The sequence below is a fragment of the Marmota marmota genome, unplaced genomic scaffold (assembly GCF_001458135.2).
Source record: "Marmota marmota marmota unplaced genomic scaffold, marMar, whole genome shotgun sequence".
NCBI classification, from domain to species: Eukaryota; Metazoa; Chordata; class Mammalia; order Rodentia; family Sciuridae; genus Marmota; species Marmota marmota.
In genome coordinates, this window is record NW_026000016.1 from 30,133,677 (window position 1) to 30,156,861 (window position 23,185).

Here is a 23,185-nt window from a genome sequence, read left to right on the forward strand (position 1 = left end):
AGCTAACCTTTAACTCCCAGAGATGGTTCCCCTAGGAAATGATTAAGGGACACCTGCAGGGCCATATCAGAACAGCTTGTATCACTACTGCAGCCTGCGATGTAACTTCATTACCGGTCCATTTGGGGATCTGTTAATCCAATGTGTGTATGTGCCAGACTTTTTCCCAAAACAAACAAGCAGTCCTAATTTATTAATAAGAGAATCACTGTAAAATTTAATATTTAAATCAGCAAAACAATAAACAACAGATGCTCTTTGGTACTTTGTATCTTACAAATTACCCCCAGAATAAACTTACTAACTTCATCTGCTACATTGAAAATAATTTCAGTTTTAAAATGCAATTTTATGTCTGTAGAGCTGAAATCACATCAATTCCTGAATATTTACTAACTCATAACAGAAATTATCCTGCAATCTAAAAATTTAATGCATCTGTAAGTGAAATTAGAATGTTTTACTTAATAATGCATAAAATATTCCACTTTTAAACATTTAATTATTACTCATTTTTGCCAACTTTATTTCCTTTCAATTATGAAGTCAATTCAAAAATAACTTTAAAATAGCAAGATAATATCCTGTAGAGTTAGAACTGTGTTTTTAAAAGAATCAATTTCTTTATAATCAATAGTTTTCTTTTGCCTTTTCTCTCAGAAGTAAATATTTCTCATCATTCCTTGGTGATTTTTGTTTGTATACCAAGATATTGATGGGAATTTACCTTTTTTATTTCATATACTTCTGATCAATTCTAACTCATGCCCAATTATATTACACTAAATTAACATAATTCAACAGATGTTGATATTTAAATGTTTTTTGGCATTCAAATCTTGGACAGCTGTCTTCGAGCTTGGGGAAAAGGCAAACATTTAGAGTTAAATGCTGAACATATGCTTAAATTACTAATTAGAAAGATGGAATTAAAAACTATGCATTATCCTTTCTAAGGACAATAAACCTCAGATAAAGATTTTTGTAATTTTTTACATCAGGTTATAGTACAGGACTAAATAGAACTAGATGACTTAGACTTCATAGCTTAATTGGATTTCAAATTTGATCACTTAAAATTATGAAAAGTCCTTTTCACTAAGCCTGGAAAAAGCTATCATGACTGCCCTGGCAATTCAGGTTCTATGTTTAGTTTGGTTTCACTTTGTTTGGCAAGACTTTCAGAGGTGGTGTTGTATACTACTCTCACTCCCACATCTCTTTCTGTGATTTGTGATAATCATTGTCCAAATTATTGATTAAAGATTGCAGAATGGTGATATGCTAATTCTATCAATTTGTTTTTGTTTCTTCATTGGATTACTTCTGTTAAATTCTTCTGCCAACAACTTGAATACTTTAAGGTATGGATTATATAGGAAAAGCAAGATAAATACTTAATTCTTTCTCTGTAGTTTAAGTTTTCAAAATGAATTGATTCCTAACATTTTCCCAAGGTGAATTCATTGATTTAAATATGTTTGTTATGTTTCAGTCCATTAGTTATTTTCCTAATTAAGCTTAAAATTGGCCAATTTGTGAGAGATTAAGTTTCTGAGTGTTTCTCTGCCACTAGTCTTTGCTTTCTGGTTTGCTTACTTATAGGCTCCCCTTGGACCTTTCCTAGCCTAGATCAAGAGTCAGCCATTGCTATCATATGTGCTGATTTCTTTATTAGGCAATACGTGTAGAAACCACATTCTGGATGTGAGGAACACCAATGATTCTAGTCCTTTTCAAGGAAACCAGTTAAAATTTCTTTTTTGTTCAAAGAAAAAAACATGTTGGTTCAAACTGAGAATTTCGGTTCATATTCAAAATTTTATTGTCTAGACTCATTCATTTTAATCTGTCTTTTTTCAACTACATTAAAAATATTACATCTCAACAGCACTAGAACAATCACTCATTTTATTTATCTCACTGTATGCATATAGCAATCATAGAATCTGAATACCACCAGGACCACCAATAATCACTAAAAATAGTATAAGATTTTTGTTTCCTTTTTCTATTCATTTTGTACAAAGAATAGATTGATTTCATAGGAATATGCAGTCAGTTTCCTGTGTTCTAAAGTAATTCAAATTAGTTTGTAAGTATAGGTATATTGATGAATAACAACTTATATCATTTTTATGTTATTTATTAAGTATATATTAACAAATTTATTATAAACATTTAATATATATTGTATCAGTGTGTATATCAAGTTCATTGGAGGAAACTTATTAATAACTGTATTCTATTCCATTTTTAAATAATAGAGGGATTTTTACAGGTTCCACAATCAAATCTTTAAAAGGACATTTGAAATCTTCAGATCTTCATGAGAGGTTTTTTCCCACAAGTTTAGCTTGAACCTGGTCCCCCCTACCTCTCCCCACTCAGGTTTGGTTTTGTTTATGGCTTATACTTTCACTGACTGTTTTTTTCCTTCTGTTTTTAAGATAATCAGACATATATCTCTTCCTCCCTTTCCCTTCCTTTTTCTTCCTTTTTCTTTTCTTTATCGCTCACACTCTTGCTCTGGAATACTGTTAACTTTGAGAAAGGAAAGCTTAGGTTTTTCCTTTTTTCTATTCATTACCTTTATGTTAATACTTGTAAGCAGTGGTCTTAATCCAGTCCCACACCCACTTTTTTTCCTTGTGCTTTTGGTTCCCTGTTATGAACAATATTGAAGTCAGCTCTTTTGCCCTTCTCCTTCTTCCAAGTACTTGATTTGAAGTAAATCGTTACTCTGTTAAAAAGCTATAAGGCAGTTAGCAAATCTGTTTTGTTTTTCCTAAATACTTTCATTTCCCTCCATTTTTAGGTAGTTGTAATTGAATGCACCCAAGTTGAAGCATATAACCATTCAAAACTATAGTCTCCTTTGCTTCAGTTCCAGTTTTATTTAGTTTTAGTTCAGTTACATGTAATTTTAGTTCTATACCTAAATATATTTTTAATGATCACATCCAAATCTCAAGTTGGTTCGTCTCTATTTTTATTTGTCTAGAGTTTATTCTCTACTTAATTCCTTATTCAAACAATATTTCCTGAATTCCTGGCATCTTCTGAACAAGGTATCTATGGCCTATTTATTTCAAGGTCATTTTGCCAGATACACTGTCCATGACTCATATTTTCTTTCCTTAACTATCTTAAATATGTTACTCTATTGCCTTTATAAAATGTTGCTTTCAATGTCTGCTATAGTTTGGTTTTTCTTTCACATATAAATGTTTTAATTTTACCTGGATGCCCAATGCATATTTGTCTTTGTCTTCTTTGCCTATCTTCCTTACCTAACACTATTCTTTTTCTTATTATCATTTCTAAAGTTTTAATCTTTTTTAAAATATTTATTTTTGAGTTGTAGTTGGACACAATGCCTTTATTTTTTATTTATTTATTTATATGTGGTGCTGAGGATTGAACCCAGGGCCTTGCATGTGCTAGGCAAGCGCCCTCCCGCTGAACCACAACCCAGCCCTAAAGTGTTAAATCTTTTACCACTTCCACTTTTCATGATATTTTATATTCTGCCTTCATCATATTTATTCACTCATGTGCTTTTTGTTTAATTTTATTTGTGAAATAATTGTTTCTTTTTTCTTCCTGTTTGCCTCCTGAATGCTATCATCTCTCTTCCTTTTATTCAGTCACTTTGTTTCTTAATTTTGCTCATTGTGTGTTTTTTTGTTATTGTTGTTTGCTGTTGTTTTGTTTGTTTGTTTGTTTTAATCTCCTATCACTTTCTTATTTTCCCTTGGTTTATTTTTAAATAACAGTGTAGTCTTCATTTTGTGGTCATCTCTGTAGAGTACTCTATAATAATTTTATATGAGATTCACCTGCAGTTCTTTTCTGTTGCTCATTTGTTTTCAAATAAAAAGGTTTTTGAGCCTTCAGGAGAGATACTTGAGACAGGATAGCTTTCTAATTTCATTGTTCTAGGGCTCTCTCTTCTGTTGGCTTCACAAATCAATAAAAATTCTGGCCTCATATTTTTCTAGGTTTGTGTCTTCTGTTTTGCTATTCATTTTTGTCTTGAACCTTCTATCTCCTTATCTTCTGTGGCCTCTCTGTTCTGCTCTATTTTGCTTATATTCCAGCTATTTTATCTTACTGTAGACTTTATCCTGAGAAACAGGTTTAATCTTTTCAGTTTCAAGAGTTCATAAGATCCAGCTGATCCAGCACCAAAGACTTTATTACATCTTAATGCTCTTGAACTCTATTTATAAACTGGATCCTGTTCAACATCACCCACATTTGTCTTCTGTTCTCATCCTGGCTCCCTGTATTTTCTATTGAGTATTTGTTGGAACTTTCTGGATTTACTGTACCTGGAGCCATCAGAAGATTTTCTCTGTTTTTTCTTGCACAGATACTGATATCATGGAGTCTGAGCTGTCATCAGTTTTTATCACATGTTTAGGCAGCAGGAGAGGGTGTGGGGGGGAAGGGTTTGGGGTTCCATTGCATTTAGGATTCAGTTCTAAACATGGTTTGCAAGGTTTTTCGTGGTCTAATTGTTCTTATTTTTCCCTCCTCATCTTCATTCCTTACCTTGAACAATTTTTTCCAGCTGCAGTGAACTTGTTTTAGGTCCTCATATAAACTATACCCTCTCTATAGTAGAATTAAGACTCATAAAAAAGATATGGAATTGTCCCTCAGTAGCCATAGTAGTTGATTCTGCCAGATACCAAAATCTAAGGAGACTCAAGTCCCTTATATAAAACTGTAGTATTTGCATATAACCTACTCACATCTTCCTGTGTAGTATAAATTATCTCTAGATTACTCATTATACTTAACACAGTGTAAATACTATTTCATAGTTGTTATCCTATATTGTCTAGGGGAAAGTGACAAGAAAAAATTATGTACATGTTCAGTATAGACGCCATTTTTTCCCAAAATATTTTCTCTTGCAATTGGTTGAAACCATGGATGTGGATTCCCTAATGTGGAGATCTGTAAAGTGTTGTAGAAAATCATCTTGAAAACTCAAGATTCAGTATACTGTGTTCTTTTGTATTAGCATAAATGATGCATTTATTTAGCTTGTAGAATACATTTAGACCTTTTTAGCTACTTAAAAGATGTTCTAGTCCACAGAGCTTCTTTACTCCTTTGTCCTTATGATTGGACACACACACACACACACACACACACACACACACACACAACCCATGTATACCATATTTAGTTTATCATATACAAGTTCTTAAGGGAAATTATACATAACTCCTAACTGAGTATAGCCCATGGAACACACATTTTTTTAAACCCTCATTTCAATTGGTATATTATTATCTCCATTTTACAGATGAGAAAAGACAAGTATACAAGGATGAATTAACTTGCCCAGGTTCATCCAAGGTGACAAGTGAGGGAGCAGGAATTGAACTTTATTTATTTTGACTCCAGAGTCTGTGTTCTTTAACCACTATGCTATATTACGTCTCAAGATAAGTGGATATGTGGGAAGGGAGGAATGTGGTGGAAAAAAATAGAATTTAAAAACTTGCTCCTTTAGTTGAAGAAAAACAATAATTAATGACAAAGTAGTTAAGATTGAGTGTTAAAGATGTATTTTAACTCATTTCATTTCCATTATGAGGTAAATATTCTCATTATCCCCATTTTACATATGAGGAAACAGAGAGAAGGATTAAATAACTTAACCAGATCAAGTGGTAGATCATTTATAAAGCAATGTTGTTGTCGCTCCCCTTCCCCAGGTCTTATTTCTAAGCTATATAGAAATTAACTTGGGCTAGGATGTAGGTCAGTGGTAGACCATGTGTTATAATGTGTGAGGTCCTGTTTTCAATCCCTCACCACTGTGAGGGGAAAAAAAGTTGACTGCTTCCTGAAAACTCCTATCTTGCTTTTAATAAAAACAAAACTGTTGATTCTTCTATAAGAAGTCACTTTAAACATTAGATTCATTTATATCCCCCCCCCCAAAATGTGACAGCATTCCGAATCATAACTAATTTAATCACTGATCTTTTGGCATTTTATTTCTGAAATTTAAAAAATGTAGGGGTTTGTATGTTTTTTCCAAGGAAATGCATTATATAAATGAGAAAAGGAAAGACTTGGTTTATATTTGAAACTAGTCTTTGTAGGGTAGTGTTTTTCTCCTTGGGCATTTAAAATCAGTATATGTCTTCAGTACCACAAGTAATATATCTGAATTAAAAGAATTATAAGGGAAGTTTGATTTTACTGTACACACCAAACTTTGCAGTTCTTTTAATTGAATTGAATTAAGAGAATCCTGAAATACTCCTCTTTCTAAAAATTGAGCAGTAATGTTCATGTACTCATCATAAGTCTCCTGATTTCTAATAATATGGCTTTATAGTCTAGTAAATATTTGCTAACAAGTCTGTAAAAGTTTTATGGGTATAATATTCACCTACCAAAAATTGTTATGGAAGAAGAGGGACTGAAAGCATTCTTTTTTTTTTTCATAAAAGTTACACTTAACACTTCACGAAATGCAAACTTGAATAGAAATGGAAACATTTTAGAGTGAATGTACGTGCACATAGTTCAAAAATTGGCTTAAGTGAACAAGCATGGTGTTATAGATATTTACACTCTGAAGACCAAGAAATGAACTGAATAAGCTTTGTGGTTTTCTATTTATATAAGTACTTCTATATTAACAGAATTGGAACTCTAATAAAAATATTGATTATCATAAAAACAAGTTACTGGCATTCTTTGTTAAATTTAATTCAATAACTATTTTTAAAGTGCCTGGTATAGGCAAGGCGTGTGAGTCCTGAGGGAAATATTCTTAGAGAACTAAATCAGAAACGGACCCTACTGCCTTCAAGGAACACAGAGTCTAGCTACAGTATTAGTTCATGCATATATATAACTATAGTTGAAGGTAGAAAACACTGTTTTTTTCCAAGGAACAGGAGACTATTTTGGGCAGTGCGAATCCAATGAGGCTGCATAAAGGATATAGCACCTCAACTGGGTCATATTAGATTTCCAGTGGAATTCTACTAATGAATTATAATTTTACTTACATTCAAGTAAATTTGTATTTATATGGGAACACTGTCTAACATATTCCCAAGCAAAAATAACTCCTTACATATTTCCAAAGTTTTAGCTATTCTCACCTGTTATTAAACAACCAGTCTTTTCTACCTTCTCAATATGGAGATAAAAGTTGCAACCATGTTTTCCTTTGTTCTTTTTGTAGACATATCATCAAGTGTACATTAGAGTATATGTAATTGTGACATTGTTGTAAGTCCTCTCTGCAAGCAGAGCCTTGGAACACTATAGAAAATCAAAGCTAAGATTAGTCTTGATATTTGTCAACTCAATCATGCATATACATTGTAGATTATTGAATGAATGAAGCCTCTCAACTTCAAGGGTGACCTTGGAAATGGATCTGCATATGGCTCTTTCTCTGCATGAGAGCAGTAACTTCTAACTATAGGTGCAATGAAGCCCAGAATTATATCCACAGAGATTTCTTGATAGGTCTCTTTCCATGGTTGGGTTTGTCACTTTGATTAATAAACAGACTAATTATATCAAATAAGCCCTTTGATTCTTTTTTTTTAGAGAGAACTTAAAATAATTATGAATAGACAGATTCACTGAACTCAGAGAAACTTGGTGTGTGCAGAGAGATGACATCTCCTCCCACTGCTTTCTGTGTGCCAGCTCTAGTCATACTGCATTGCTTACAAAGATCCAACTATGGCATCTCATTTGGGCACAGGTGCCTTTGTGCCTCTGAAACTGTTCTCTCACCCAGAGGCCTAGAATGTCCTTAGATGTTGGTTTTGAATTGGCTTTCAACATTAGGTTCGAATAATTTTCTGCCGTGATCAAAGGCTTGAACCCCTAGAAAATGAACACCAAGTCTTTTTAATATTGCTCAATAGAAAATGCATTTCTCTCTGGTGGCATAGTGCATAGTATGTATTAAGTTTTCTGTAGAAGTTTATTAAGGAGAGTTCACCAAGTTGAATGAGGTAGTGTAATATAGAAGAAAAAGTAATTCTTTTGAGTTAAGCATTCATTGGTACAAATATAAAAATTTCTTTCTCTGTTCATAGGATCTTTGACAAGTAACAGTTTCTCTAGACCACAGATTCCTCAGATATGGAATTTTGTATAATACCTCATATAATTAGAACTCAATAAGCTAGATGCTCTTGTTAATTCAGACAGTAAATTCTAAGACTTAAGAAGCCAATATGCATTAAATGAGTTTTTTAAACAAGTGTGTATGTACGTGTGTGTGTGTGTGTGTGTGTGTAAAATACAACTGATGAAAGAAAGAAATTTAACATGTGCAGTTAAAAATGCTACCTCAGAACTGAACTTTAGCTCATTCTGGAGTCTTGAGACATCAAATGAAATATAGCAAAGGTCAACTCAACAAACATATCCAAATATCATATACTATACTGCATGAAGTAGATATTAAAATAGGTAATGCATTAAGGACTTCCCTCAGAAAAGTTAGAAATATTGAGAGTGTTTCATAGTTTTCTTTATAAATGGCAACCTTAGCATCCTGTAGCATCCTAGGATACATTTCATAGTATTATTGTCAGAAAATGTGGGATTATATCTGAATCTGTTGCCAGATTTGGTAGTTCTTTTATGTAAAATGAAAAATGTTATCAGGTTCAAAAACCAGTTTTTTGAATAGACACATGTCTTCCTTGTATTTACTAGAGGTATTCAAAAGAATTTTGTATTTTTTTTTAATTATTTTTTAGTTGTATTTGGACACAATAACTTTATTTTATATTTTATTTATTTATTTTTATGTGGTGCTGAGGTTTGAACCCATGGCCTTGCACATGCTAGGCGAATGCTCTACTACTGAGGCACAATCCCAACCCAAGAATTTTGTATTTTAAGTATTTTTTGTTGTTGTTGTTCTTTTGAGCATCAACACCAACACTAGCTTTATTTTACCTTTTTTGAAAGGAAATTGTAAAGTTGAAACTCTCTGCTAAATTTTAATAATAAAGGAGTTCCAAGCTAAAGTAGTTGTAGCTAGAAATGAAGTAAATTAAATCAGTAAGTTTACTAAGTGCCTACTCTTTCCCACGTACTATAGTGTGAAGAATAAAAGAATACTCCAAGATGCCTCTCAAAATTTCTTAGATTCTACTTAGAGAGATAGCATACAAATTTGAATTCTGGTGAAATGAATTTTCCTGTTTTCCCAAAGCGGTGGTCAGTTTTTATAGCCGTATGAACTTATTATATAGTAAATTTTTGCTCATATGTGCTTCCTACATTAGGGTATGAGGTCTTTGAGTGTGACATCTGCCTTACTCTTCTTTGTACTTTGTTTAGCATCTAATTGAATACATATAGCTATTGAAGATTTTTTTAAATGTTGAATGTTTTTGAGTGAATTAAAATATCAGTTCAGGAAAGAAACATTATTTTTTAAAAAATCATGTTAGAGCCAGGTGAAATGTTCAAGCAACAATTTTACAGTAGTTTTGATTTGTTTTAGCTCAATAAACATTTCTTGTGCTCTAACATGTGACAGAAGTAAAGTTAGTTCTGAGAATGAGAAATGGTGCTTGGCCTCAAGTTGTTTTCCATATATTTAACTGACAGTTCTCTCTAATCTGAAAGCAACTTGAGGCTATACTGTGTAACCACAGAGATATGCACAGATTGATAAGGAAATGTAGAGAAAGCAGTTGGAAGGGTAGTGAGGTTAGGAAAGTTTGTAAAAGAAAAAGAATATGTAGATTGAGTGCCCTGGAAGAATTGCAGAAGGTAAAAAAAGCTCAGGCTTTCCAAAATGGAAAGAAATAAAAATGGGCCTTTTGTTCTTAAATGGTGTGACACATTTAAAACAAACAGAACCAAACACTAAGGCAAAATTGAACCTTTATATTATTAACAACAAATACACCTACTTGATATTTTTAAATGACCCTAATTCTTTCCTTATTGTAACATGTTGATAGGGGTCATATGTCATGAGAATATCCTGTATGTGTCTGTGTGGTATGTTCAGTGACACTACACTAAGGATTCTTATATTGTGCAACGAAGTGCTTACCATCAATTCCCCTTGACTATATGAACCTGGGTAAATTATATTTAACTTTTCCATGTCCTGGCCTTCTTATCTATAAAGGAGAGATGATAATAAGAGTAAAATTAATACCTAACAGTTGTGATTGCTTATTGTGTATAAACACAGTGTCATGTTTTATACAGATGTTTTCTAAATAAAATCTTTAAAAAAAGAAAAAAGAAATGAAAACTTTAATATAACTACTAGTTCAATCACAGTTTTTGAATGTAAGGAAAATGAGGCAAAGAGAAACTGAATAACATGCCAAAGTCCTTCTCAAATATAAACATAGTGGCAAGTGAGCTTTTTTGAAAATCTAATGGGAAAGCAGAAATGGTAATATCAGAAAGGCTCTTCCTGAATGCAAATCATGCCCCTAGAAATCATAGCTTGGATGAACATCACAGATTCCGTGGTGTGCAAAGCTTGACTTTACCTTTGACAGAGAAATTTATTCAGCTATCAAAACAACTTAGTTTTATTAATTCCATTGTTCTTGACTTTTCTAATATATATAGTTTTAATTTGTAACCTCTTTGTCATATGCTTATTATTTTTAAAAATTCTAATAATAATGGGAGGTCAGAGGAAGAAATTCAGACAAAAATAATCAGTGTTTTGTTCCATAGGCTACAAGACATATCAACCAGCACACACAGATATATTAGCTCAGTGTACCACAGGAGAAGTACACTAGGTTCTAGAGCCCAAGAGTGAAGGAGGTCACTATTTTAGGTTATAGTACATATAGATATTTGGATGAGATTTATTTTTTTACCTTACATTATTAAATTATATTGTTTGTGGTATTATATGTTTAAAGGATGGCATATATGTTTGGCATATTTTAAATATTCCACAGAAATCTCAAGATAGGTACATTCTATTTTAGATTATGAGTAGTTGCTTTAAATCTACCACCTCTAGTATTTGGGTAACACTCTCTCTTAATGGTTCAGAACTGGATAAGAACCATGGACCCTCTTACTAGAAAAGTTTATACACACATTTTACACCTAATTTCATGAGGTTCCTGGTACTGCCAAAGACTCCCATCTGGCCCCCCCGCTGCGTCTTTTTTGACATGCTCATTCCAATTCATGCTGGCATTGCTTCAAGCAGTGGTGAGAGTCCTTGATAGGCTTTGTGTCAGCAGGAGTGAACTGGTTCCCCAGCTCCTAGAGAAGTCTCCTGACACACACCAGTGCCTCTTTCACACTGGTCACAATAGGAGTAGGCAGCAGCCACCAGTTATGGAGAAGGAAAAAAATGGATCTGCACTCGGACCCTCTCCCTGGGGAGGCAGAGACACCAATAGGTCAGATTCATCTGAAAGGAAATGCACACTGGCAGGCGGACAAGGGATTCCAGATGTAAAGCCTCAGACAACAGGAAATGGGAGTTTAATATAAGGCAGAGATGCCAATGGATATGCAGTGAACAGAGCAGCTGATGCTTGGGCAAGATCAATAGACAAGGCTGGAAAGAGCTTCCATCACCGGGTTGGATTTCAGGACCAGAACATGAGCACCTAGAGAGTTCCAGATCATGACCTAGTTCTGAAAAAACTAAGATACTAGAAGGTTTATGGTAAGATATGCTAAATCTAAAGTAAGTCATGGATCTAGTCACTGGAATCCAAGGCCTGACTTCAATGTGCTGAGCTAAAACTAACCCTCACCAAGGTCAAGGTTGTTCCAAAAAGAAATTAAATGAGTTGAGGCAGAATGTGAAATCAAATGACCAAAAACAGAGAGCAAAGGTTGATAACCAAGAACTGGTCAAATGCAAAAGAGTCCCAGGAAATCATGTACTAGAAGGGCGTTGAAAGAAAATACTGTTAAAAAAAAATTAAAAATAAACAAGAATTTAATGTAATCATCCTAGTTTGTTTGATTGAAAATTCTTGACTCTCAGTGTGTATTTTGGTACAAAAGGAAAAGAGCTAAATACGGTTGTCTGCTAGTTCAGTTTAATATATTGAGACATTGACACTGAGAGAAGAGGGAGGGAGGGGAATTTGGATCTAGAAAAGGAAGTTCACACAGGGCTGGATTTTCCAGCCCCCATCCATCTCTCTGCCACCAGATTGTTCCTCCAGTGACACCACGGACCTGCTTCATTTCTGTGCAGCTGATGCCCTGTCCGGGCTGATCTTGTTCTAACTGACAGTGAGTGTTCTTGCCAAATGCCAGGGCCCATAGTCACATCTGTTTGTCTCTCCTCTACAGCTTGTCCGAGGCTGCTTGGGAACACATTTTAACCAGGGGGCAGCTTTAACTAGGCCTAATTCTCTGAAAAGCTTTTATTTGTAAATGCACACAATGAAGAGACAAGTTCCTATTGTCTTCTCTTTAATATTATTGTGTTTGACACTGCCTGCTTCAGTCCTGTCAGCCAAGTCAAAAGCCAAGTTTTCAGGCAAGGTGGTTGTCACTAGGGTTATGCTTCTGTTTCATTTTGTTTTGTTTTTTAATTTCAGGGATATATATATATATATTACTTTTTCCCTCTAGGTAAGATGCCCTGCTTCCTACCACCACACTATATAAAAGGAAGCATACAGCAAATGATGGGGATAAGCTGAGTGCAGTCTATTTAAAAAAAGCAAAACAAAAGAATTTTCTGTTTAGTTCTGCTTTTGTAATATTTAATAGAAAAAAAAAGAACTTTAGAAGTAATACATTGGAAGCCATATTACAAGTCATAACCAACTGAAAAATCCCTAACAAAACATTTATTTATCATTCCACTTAAAGCCTTGTTTGTTTTGATTGGTCTCCTTATACCTCCTTCCTAAGCAAATACTGTATGTAAAAAAAAAAAAAAAAAATCTATCTGATGGATCATTTTATTATAGTGCCTTACAAAAGAATTATATGACTATATTTTAATAATTTTGGACCTGCTTATAAGGCATTGTATTTTTATTCTTCAAAACACTACAGCACAAAAAAAATGAAACAAAGAATTTCAGCTATTACCTTGAATAGTAATCTGAGTGTTTTGCTTTGCAAAGACAGATGACTCATTTATGAAGAAACAAGGCAGCCATTGAGACATCCATTGACTTTACATTAAAAACATAACTGCTATGTTTCAGTAAGAACTACAGCTAACTAACAGAGTAGACCTTATATATTGTTTATTTGTACCAAATGCCTTGCACCCATCTGAAGTATAGGGGTCCCCTAAATGCAAGCCTAAATGGGGTGATATAACTGATCAATAACCCAGATCTCTCCATGTGCAGTAGTAGGTAGTCCAGTTTTGTTGGTTTTGTTAGTCCAGCCCTGCCCATCCCAAGTTCGCACTAGCATCCCATAGATCTGTTCTATAACCTTTAAGGACTCCAGCTGTAATCAGCTGTAAAGACCAAATGCTTTTATGAGGCCTTCTGTGGCACATACGGCACCATGCATGATACAGCCCCTTCCTTCTCTGTTCATGTCACACAGATTGTTCTCCAAAACTACTCTGCAGACATTCTAAACTACTTCTAATTCTCTGAACAGAGCAAACTCTTTATCACTTAGGATTCTTTCAGCACTGCCTTAAACTTTAAGAATATTGATTATGTTTTCACAGAGGACCAGAAGTAGATGGTCCAGGGATTGGTTTTCCAAGCTAAATAACAGAAAAAACATAGTTCACAATTCAAATTCCCCATTTTATTCCTCTTTTTCAAAATGGTGCCTTAAGCTCCCCTTTGGCATTCCTGATATCTGAGCTTTTCTGGTATATGCTTTGCAAAAGGAAAACCTTATTACTCCAGTCTTTTGCACCGAGGAGGTTTCAAGAGGGATATGATATATGAAAGAATAATTATTTACAAAAAAGTAACATAATGACTCTCATACAGATGCATATATGTTAAAGACCTTATTTAACTAATGAATTAATGAGGAAACTAAGCAGATGTTATAACTAGCTCAAAGGAGAAGGCAAAAAAGTACAAATATATGTAGCATTAAAGCATATTGAAATGAGGAAGCAAATAGGTAGAAAACTGGCTTTTCCACGGTAGGGAAGCTTGTCCTTCTACAGGAAAATTCATTTGCATTTCTTCCAACAAGAATTATTTCTCATTTGTTTCAGTTAAGTACAACTTGGGAGCTGTAACATAGCTCCCATAGAATTATAATTAAATGTCCAGAACAGTATACTCTAAAAGCATCATTTTTCCGTTGAAGCACAAATTTTCCCCCACAGAAGAAAACGATGTATGCTCCATTCAAAACATTAGAATTGTTAGTACAGACAAAATAATCTCTAGTGGTAATTAATAAAATTTGTTGTCCTGCCCCCACCAGCAGTATCCATAATTATTTCATATGTATTTATGACTTTATTTCCCAACTCCGACTTAAAGTTATTACAATAGTAGGAATTGAATTCCTTTCCTTTCTTTTATCTTTTTTATTCTTATATCTTCCTAGAAAAGAGGAGGTAGAAGATAGAAGTCTTATGTTAAGTTCATAGTTGTTACTAAATACATGAATGGATTAATTTTATGCAAAAGTATGTCTGTCCTGTGATTTCATTATAATTCTTTAAATTTCTGTATTCTTTTAAATAAATAAATATGGTTATATCTATTTATTTATTTTTTGGCATCATAATCCAAGACTTAATTTCAAAATCTGGTAAAAATGTTATAGTTTTGCATGTTAATAAACGTTTGAGAGCAAAGCAGGAAAAAAAGTCATTAACTGAATAAACTAATTTTTTGAAATGTAGAACTTTATTCTATGGCAGAGAAACACTATGGGCTCAATAAAAAAGAAAGAGAAAATTAGATAAATACCTATTTACTGTTAAGCTCTGTTGGTTGATTTTCAAATATGTTTGTCTTTCTATGCCTTGGATTATTTAAATCATTCTTTATAACTTTATTTTGTGCATTGTAGAGGAAACCTATATTTGAAATCATTTTATTCCCATATAATTTTTCAGTATCTATAAATCATCTGTATAGATATAGTACAGATATATGTTTATTTTTAACTGTATTTTTTATTTTAGTTTTATTTCTAATAAGCTGATTGTTTTCACATTGGATACTTTTAATATCTTGTGATACTTACTACCTGCTCTCTGTCTTACTAAAATAACATGTATTATAATAAACATTCTTCCTTTATTCCAGCTTCTTGATCCCCAGACCTTATTCCAACCCCACATCAAGGACTATGATCCAGGAAATAAACATAGAATTTTTGGTATCTTGAAATGTTTGTAGGCTTTTAAATCCTTTCCATCTTTGTATTAGCAATTTTGATTTCCAGTTGGGCCATTTCTTATTTTTCTAACACTCTTGAATTTTAGGAGACATACACAGAATAATGTAATTGTAACTGGTTGCCAGAACAGCAGAAGGTCCACTTCTCAGGTCTTACATATTATTCCTTTACATATATAATCCAATATCCTGTTAGAGTATTTAGTAGCAACAGACCAACATTAATACAAATTATGTTTTCTCACCTTGCTAATAAATAATTAAGCAATTCTAATCATATGAATTATAAGGAGAACATCACTATTCCCTTCTATCTATTTAAATAAACGTTTTAAGAGAATTCACTGCTGCATAATATCCAAAAAGAAATTGATCATACTTTTCCTGTAATAAATGTTGTTCTGACAGTAAAGCATTAGTAACCAATTGATAACCTAGCAACAATATTGTGATCTCTTTAGATAATTAATCTTAGCTATTTTCCTGTCAGAAGCAACAGTGTTTGATTTTATGTTGAGCCAGAAAGATTGCCAGTTTTGAAAATTAAAAAGCATTCCTTTTATATTATTCATTCCAGTAACAATTTATGATGGCGCATTTAGCTGCTGAACGCTTGTCAACAAACGTAATTATGTTTCGATATAAACAAGATTGGTGGTTTTACTATGCAGCTCCATCTTTGTTGAGAATGTTTTGATTTAGGTTCAGATTATACAAGCTGTGTATTTATGTGTCATTTTTTTCCTCCTTTGTTAATAGTTTTTTTCTGATAATTACTTGTAGGCAAACAAGCATGCATTTAGGATCCTTATGCACAGGAGACATCAAAAGGAGAAGAAAAGCCGCACCTTTACCCGGACCTACTACTGCAGGTAAAACAAAAAAGGGATTGGAGTGGAGCACAAATGTAGAGTTCATAAATCATCAAGAGTAAAATATAGATAGTTCTTAATCACTTGCACTGGGGGGAAAAAAGGCCCAATTGCAAGAAACTATTAAAATATATCATTTGCTTTTGTTATCAGGATGCATCACATGTTTTTTGTGTAGATTTTCCAGGTAGCCAGTCAATGAAACACTTTCTACACCTCTGCCCAAATGGTAAGATTTTGCATGAGGTGTCAAAGGATACACAATTCTTAAAGGCCATATCTTCGGCCTCCAGAAATTTTCAGAATTACTGGGAAAATAAGGCATAAGTAGATGAAACAACAAATAACCCCAATAATAAATTCAAAAAATATCACAGCAACATTAAGCACAAGCCCCATGTTGGAGTAGACTGGGAGCTGACTCATGAATGTTGCAGTGTGGTTCCTAGGCCCAGTTCAGCAATCTTGGGTTCATCTTTCCTTATTTCAGCAGCATTAATCTTAGAAAAAAAAAAAAAAAAAAAAAAAAACCTCTCACTTCTACCTCAAAAATGATGTCATTTAGAAAACTGTAAGTACTGAGCAGAGGAAACTCACAATGGGGCAGAGGGGCAGGAAGTCTTCTCGGGAGAGCAAAGAGAGCCATGCGTGGTAGTGAAGGATGTAAATAAAATTAGTATGTATCTCAAGACCTCGTGTAAGAGCAGTGGTAAGGGAGGCACAGACAAGTCAGTGACAGAAGGAAGCTAACGGGGCATTAAAATGTAGACAACACCTATCTATGAATAAACCATGGCTAACACGCATGCATTTACAATGCAGCAAACTCTGACTATGAGGAAATGTTTTCAGCTTACACACTTGTTACAAAGAGGAATGACCTTGACCTGTTGCCTGGGATCCTTAAACATTCTGATTTATAAACCTTCTCAAATTCATTTGAGGATCCTGTTGTAAGAAAAGTGATTTTAATTGTAGAATATGAAAATAAGATTCATAGCAACAGAAGAATAAGCAGTGAAAAGAAAAAAGATATATGTATATAAATAGATAGACTTGAGAATTTTTGTGGTGAGTTTGAAGAAAGTCAAACACATGAAACTTATGTTGTCTATTGAGGGAAACTATTCCCTAGTTCGCACTAGAAATTTGAAGAATAACTTAAAATTCAAACATTCCTATGCAGTTGTTCCATATAAGGGACTATATTATAAAATTATACATTTACTTATAATACCTGATCATCCTCCCCTAGCTGTATTGAATCTTCAGGATTTGCAATTAGGAGATGCCTGCATATATAGAGTACTAGGATTTATATAGGATAATATTTACCATTTGTTCAGCACCTAGGATATGCCAGAAATTTTATTATTTCTTCTTGATAGCAATTGTATAAGGTGGGTGTTGTTATCATTACTTTACAGATCATAAAATTAAAATGCAGGAAACTGGGGTTAGCTACTTAAGACAACAAAATTATTGAGCATATAGGAGAGATGTCAAGCCTTAGTCTTTATGACCCTTGATCCCTTGCTCTTTTTATAACAGCATATTTTGTGAGAAAATATATATATAACTGTCCTAAGTACATATGTTGATTTGAACTCACTATTATCTGTCTTCAATTTTATAGATTTGTCCCACTATTACTGTGTAGAAATACAGAATATTTATTAGATATTTCTAATGTGTCTCTTCATAAGGAATATATAGTCCCATTTTAGATCAAAGACATGTCATAAGAACTTCATTCAGAGTTCTCATAAGGCAGGTGCAGGTTTCATCCCCATTCCACTTGAATGGTCTCCTGAATCCTCCTCTCTCAATGATTCAAACATTAGTGGTAGAAACAGTATAAGAACAATCTTAGGAATACTACTAAAGCACCCAGCGGCAGCAGTAAGGGAAAGAAAATAATATCAGGGTCAGGTCCAAACACTGAGCACATGTGAAGTGAGAAGGAAAATGCACAGTGGTTGAGGAAAGGGTAATATAATTATTTCTACAAGGCAATTTGGATGTTACAACTCAGTAACATCAGAGGAAATCATTTATACAGAGTATAGGTGCAAACGTTAAACTCTAGCCTAACAGAGGTTGTTGTCACAGTTTATACCAGCATAGTCTGTATGCTATATTTCAAAACTGTTGATTCTCTTAAGATTCAGGATTCTTATTTTATTATCAGATTTGTACTTAAAAGATAAAATTCATAGAAATAGAATGTCTTTTTCTTAGTTACTCAAAAAATAATGGAATAGAAGTATGTTACTCATTTTCAATGCAGATTTTTAAATCTATGCATAACTGTTCCTGTCAAAGAGGAAGAAATTGAGGTTATTTAAAAGTCCTCAGTTTTAAATAGAATATCTTCTAATACTAATGAATCAGCTCTAAGGTGAAGATTATTATCCAAATTCATGTAAGAAATGCTTTTGCATAAATACACTTTGATAATGAGGTTATGAATCCTACACCATATTTTCCCTGAAAATTATAATCTTCAAATTCTGGAATATAGACATTCACGTAATAAAGTCAGTTCTATTTGTAAACTTACCAAGTTGAGCTAGCATGTAGGATTATGTTTAATATAATATTCCAGCCATTGTCACGGGCCCTTAAAGATGAGTGTTTTCCTAAAAAACACTGAATTAAGATATATCTTCACAGTTCTTTTGCCAATAGCTGACAATAAGTCTGTTGGAAAAACGCAAGAGGAGAAAATGCTCACATTGAAAATAGGAAGATTTAAAAGACTGAGAACTTGAATATTTGTTGATAATCCTTTGACTTCTATATGAAATATTATGCAAACAGCAAGTATAGAAGGGATTTACAAAAAAATTGTCAAAAACTTGTATCTAGACACTTTTAATTTTTTAATCCTAGATTGGGTTTAATAACAGTTTGACTCTCCAGATCAACAGTTATGTATTATTTTCATAATAAATAATAATATATTTTAAAAATTTAAAATTGATAACCCAAAGTCTTATCATGTTTACCTGATAGTGTAGTGAAAAATTTTCTCACCCTTTTTTAGCAATAGTATTGAAGTATAATTTCAGTTGCTTTAGAAGGCTCTAAACCAGCCAGCAGTGTTATCGGCTGAACATTTATTAATTGTGACAGGAACACCAAATTTATTTCAGTGCTTTAGCTTATTTACTGCTCTTTCGCCTTTGTATTTTGTATTGACAAAGTAAAATGAATATTGATAAGGTTAGATATTGATTTTTTTAATGTATAGCTTGTTCTCTGCCTCATTCAAAGTCACATACCAAAAGATAGTGGATGTCTCTGTAGCAAGGATGTAGATTTACTATTATAAAATTGAGAACTATTGAAGCAAGAAGGTTTGCCAGCAGAATGCATTTTATAGTTTGAAAAATGTCATCTGTAAAGGTGAAGAAAAGCAGTGAACAAAATAAGAAGAATATTATTAAAACTTTTTTAAAAGGCAAGCATCAATGTTGGCTGTGGTCTGCATTTGGGTAGAAGTAGTAGCTTACTGAGGATTTGTGGCTACTGCATTTAAAAATTTTTTTACTAACTATACAGTACTAAATTCATTGTTATTCACAATTAGGTTTGCCTGTCACTATTTTGCTTTCTATTAAAATAATATAGTGAAAATATTCATTGTACAAAGTCATCCTTTATCCTATACATTTCAAGTTGTACAAAAGACATGCCTATTTTTTGGTATTGCTGCAAAATAGCTCTGTTTCCATGTACATGTGAGAGTTCTCAACAAGAGATAACATTGCAGCTTTTGTGATCTTTCAATTTTTTCCTCCCATCCTACTGATATTTCAACAGGAAAATAGTCTTTATGAATATTTAAGGCAGGAAAGGCAGGTTGTAAATAATAATAATTAGTGAGTAGGTTTAAAAGATATGCTTTTAAATAAGTCATATATGTGAAATGTTTGATCTAACCAAGCTGTTTTCCAAAGTGCTGGATTTCTTCAGTTGTCCAAACTTATCTTTCTGTTGATTATATTTTTATTTTCTTTCCTCATTTAATCTATGTGAGCACCGTCAATTATCTTGTCTCTTCCAGGATTTTAAAATAGGCTTTTCTGAGGGAACTGTTGTTGCTAATTCTGAAGCCAAACTCTATCTGAATGAATAGCAAAATCCTAGGAAATATGCAACCCTTCATCTCTTGACACATACACCACTGAGCCACCATTCAGTTCTGTGTTTTAGTAGAGTCTTAATAGTCCTCCATTATCATTTAGTTCAACAATACTTATAGACAGGGTCAGTAAACATGTAAGCTTGAAAACAGTTGCTGTTCCTGACAATGTGAAAGACTAAATCATGAAAAAATAGTCAAATTCAGACTATCTGGAAATGCTAAATAAAATGTAAAGTCATCTTTTTTAGTTATATAGTTGAGACTGCAGGAAAGTAAGGGAAATATTCAAGACTAGAAAACATGGTGCTGCATAGCCCCCACGCCCACATGTACCAATCCTGAAACCTTTGAGTCAAGTTTGTTACCATCCTTCCTCAGCCTGAGGGCTGAGTGTAAAGCTGCTTGTGAAGTCAGAACCTCTAAAATCACCATCTAAATGGACAGATTAGAGACAAACCCACCCATAGGCACAGGGAATAATAAGAATTTTGTTTCTACTTGGACTTCTGCTAGAAATATCTCTGAAGATTTACAACAAAGAGGTGGCCCTCATATGAATTTTTTTTTAAATTACACTAAGCCTTAAAAAAAAAATGGTCTCAGAAAAAAATGCAGAACTACTTAGAGGTATGTTTTTGAGTCAGCTATTTCACTACTGTGACTAAAAGATCTGACCAGAACAATCATAGAGAAAGAAAAGTTTATTTGAGGGCTCACAGTTTCAGAGGTTTTAATCCATAGAAGGCCAGCTCCATTCCTCAGGGCTCGAGGTGAGGCAGAACATAGGGGCAGAAGAGTATGGCAGAGGGAAGCAGCTCACATGGTGATCAGAAAGCAGAGATAGAGATCTCCCCTGGCCAGATACAAATATATACCCCAAAACCACACCCCCAATTCCCACTTCCTCCAGCTGTATCCTACCATTTCAGTTAATCCCTATCAGGGGATTAATTCACTGATTGGGTCAAGACTCTCAATAACCCAATTATTTCTCCTCTGAACCTTCTTACATTGTCTCACACATGAGCTTTTGGGGGACACCTCACACCAAACCATAATAAGGTACATGCTACAACCCAGGCCACAAAGAAGCCCTGTAAATTAAAGCTTACTGAAGATGATCTCATAAACCAAGACTAAAAACTTAGTTATAGAAAAAGATAAAAAATGAAAGGGAATAACTGTGGAAAAGGAAAAGACAGTTGTGGTAAAGAACCAAGTAGAAATTAAAGGTTATTTTATGGGTTTTGAAAATTATAAGATCACTGGTTGGGTTAATGGAAGGTTAGATACAGGTGAAAATTTTACCATAAATCTCAATAATCAAAAGCAGCACAAAGAGATAAAAAGATGAAAAATATAGAAGAGAGGCTGGGGATCTTGCAATAGAATTTTCAGAAGGAAGATGAGAGAGGGGCAGTATTCAAGAAGACAGCACAGAATTTTTTAAACTAAATATAACCCAAATATTATATTTTAAATTACAAGTCTATATTGGAAAATATTAAATATAAAACCATATCTGAACACATTGTAATAAAACTTGAAAACCAAAAATAAAGAGAAGAACTTAAGAGCAACCAAGAAGAAAAGATTTCACCTATATAGGAATGAAATTTTACTGATAACAAACTTTAAAATACTAATGCCGTTCTGGGGATAAAATTTTCAAAGTGCTGAGGTAAAATAACCAAATCAACCTAAAATTATATGTCCAATTAAACTATCATCCAAGAGTGAGGATAAATGAAGTCAATTTTAGGTAAAGATTGATAATTACTAAATTTGATTCCTTGGATAGAAGAAAACAGAATATGTTTTTAAAAAATGAAAATCATGAAGGAATGATGAACAAGGAAATTGTTGAACAAGTACTTAAAGCTAAACTAAGACTGAATGTACAAAAGTAATCATAATGACTATAACAATGACCTTGAAGATGGTTAAATTTGAATGTAAAATTCTGGACAATAATAATGTGTAATATGTGAAGAAATAAATCAGATATGCATTTTGACTTTTAAAGATAATTTCTGAAACAAATAGAAAAAGTGCATAGTTATGAAACTAAAATAAAAAAGGAATAGATGCCAAACAAAAAGTAAAAAATTCATGGAAAAAGCTAGGTTAATAGCATTAAGTAATATAAATTACATAGTAAAGATAAACCTAGGCATATCAGTAATCACAATGAATGTAAATGGAGTAAAGGCATCAGGGAATAAAAGAATAAAACCCAGTGTATGCTTTTTATAATAAATACAACTAAAACATAATTTAAATAGTAGCCAAAGAAAACTAGAGTAGCTGGATTTATAGCAGAATGAATCTTGAGGTATTGCAGTCTCTTTAGTCAAACTTGTGATGCTTTTTTAAACTAGTAAGTTTTCTAGGAGTTGGAAACCTTGGAAAAGAATCAAATACCAGTTGGTTGGGAAAATGTGGCAGAAGAAATGATGGAAACTTGATTACAGGAGTTTAATTCTGATTCAACAGAAAGGCTAACATTTGGACTCATTTAAGAATGTGTCATAGGAAGACAGTGGAGGTATTGGAAAGTATGTATGCTTTTGGAGTAAGCTTAACCAAAGTTTGAATTGTTACTTATTTGCTGTGCCATCATGTGACTTCATCTCTCTGAGGACCATTAAGAATTCTTCCTTGGCCTGGCATGGTGGCGTACACCTGTAATCCCAGAATCTTGGGAAACTGCCTCAGGAGTTGCCTGAAACTGCAATTTTGAGACCAGCATTGGCAACTTAATGATACCCTGTCTCCAGATTTAAAAAAAAAAAAAAAAAAAA

General features: G+C 33.3%; 1 protein-coding gene across 3 annotated transcripts in view; it reads left to right on the forward strand.

Annotated features, from left to right (window-relative positions):
* Gpatch2 (G-patch domain containing 2) overlaps positions 1-23,185 on the forward strand; it is a 170,770-nt gene that overhangs the window by 140,575 nt on the left and 7,010 nt on the right. The window contains exons 9-10 of one of the 3 annotated variants that reach the window (XM_048809353.1): positions 16,140-16,228; positions 22,878-22,939. In XM_048809353.1, coding sequence (XP_048665310.1) covers positions 16,140-16,228; positions 22,878-22,903 — 115 coding nt within the window. In that variant the 3' untranslated portion in view covers positions 22,904-22,939. Of the gene's footprint in view, positions 1-16,139; positions 16,229-22,877; positions 22,940-23,185 lie in introns of those variants that run through there. The other 2 variants (XR_007349777.1, XM_015483640.2) reach the window with 2 other exon arrangements.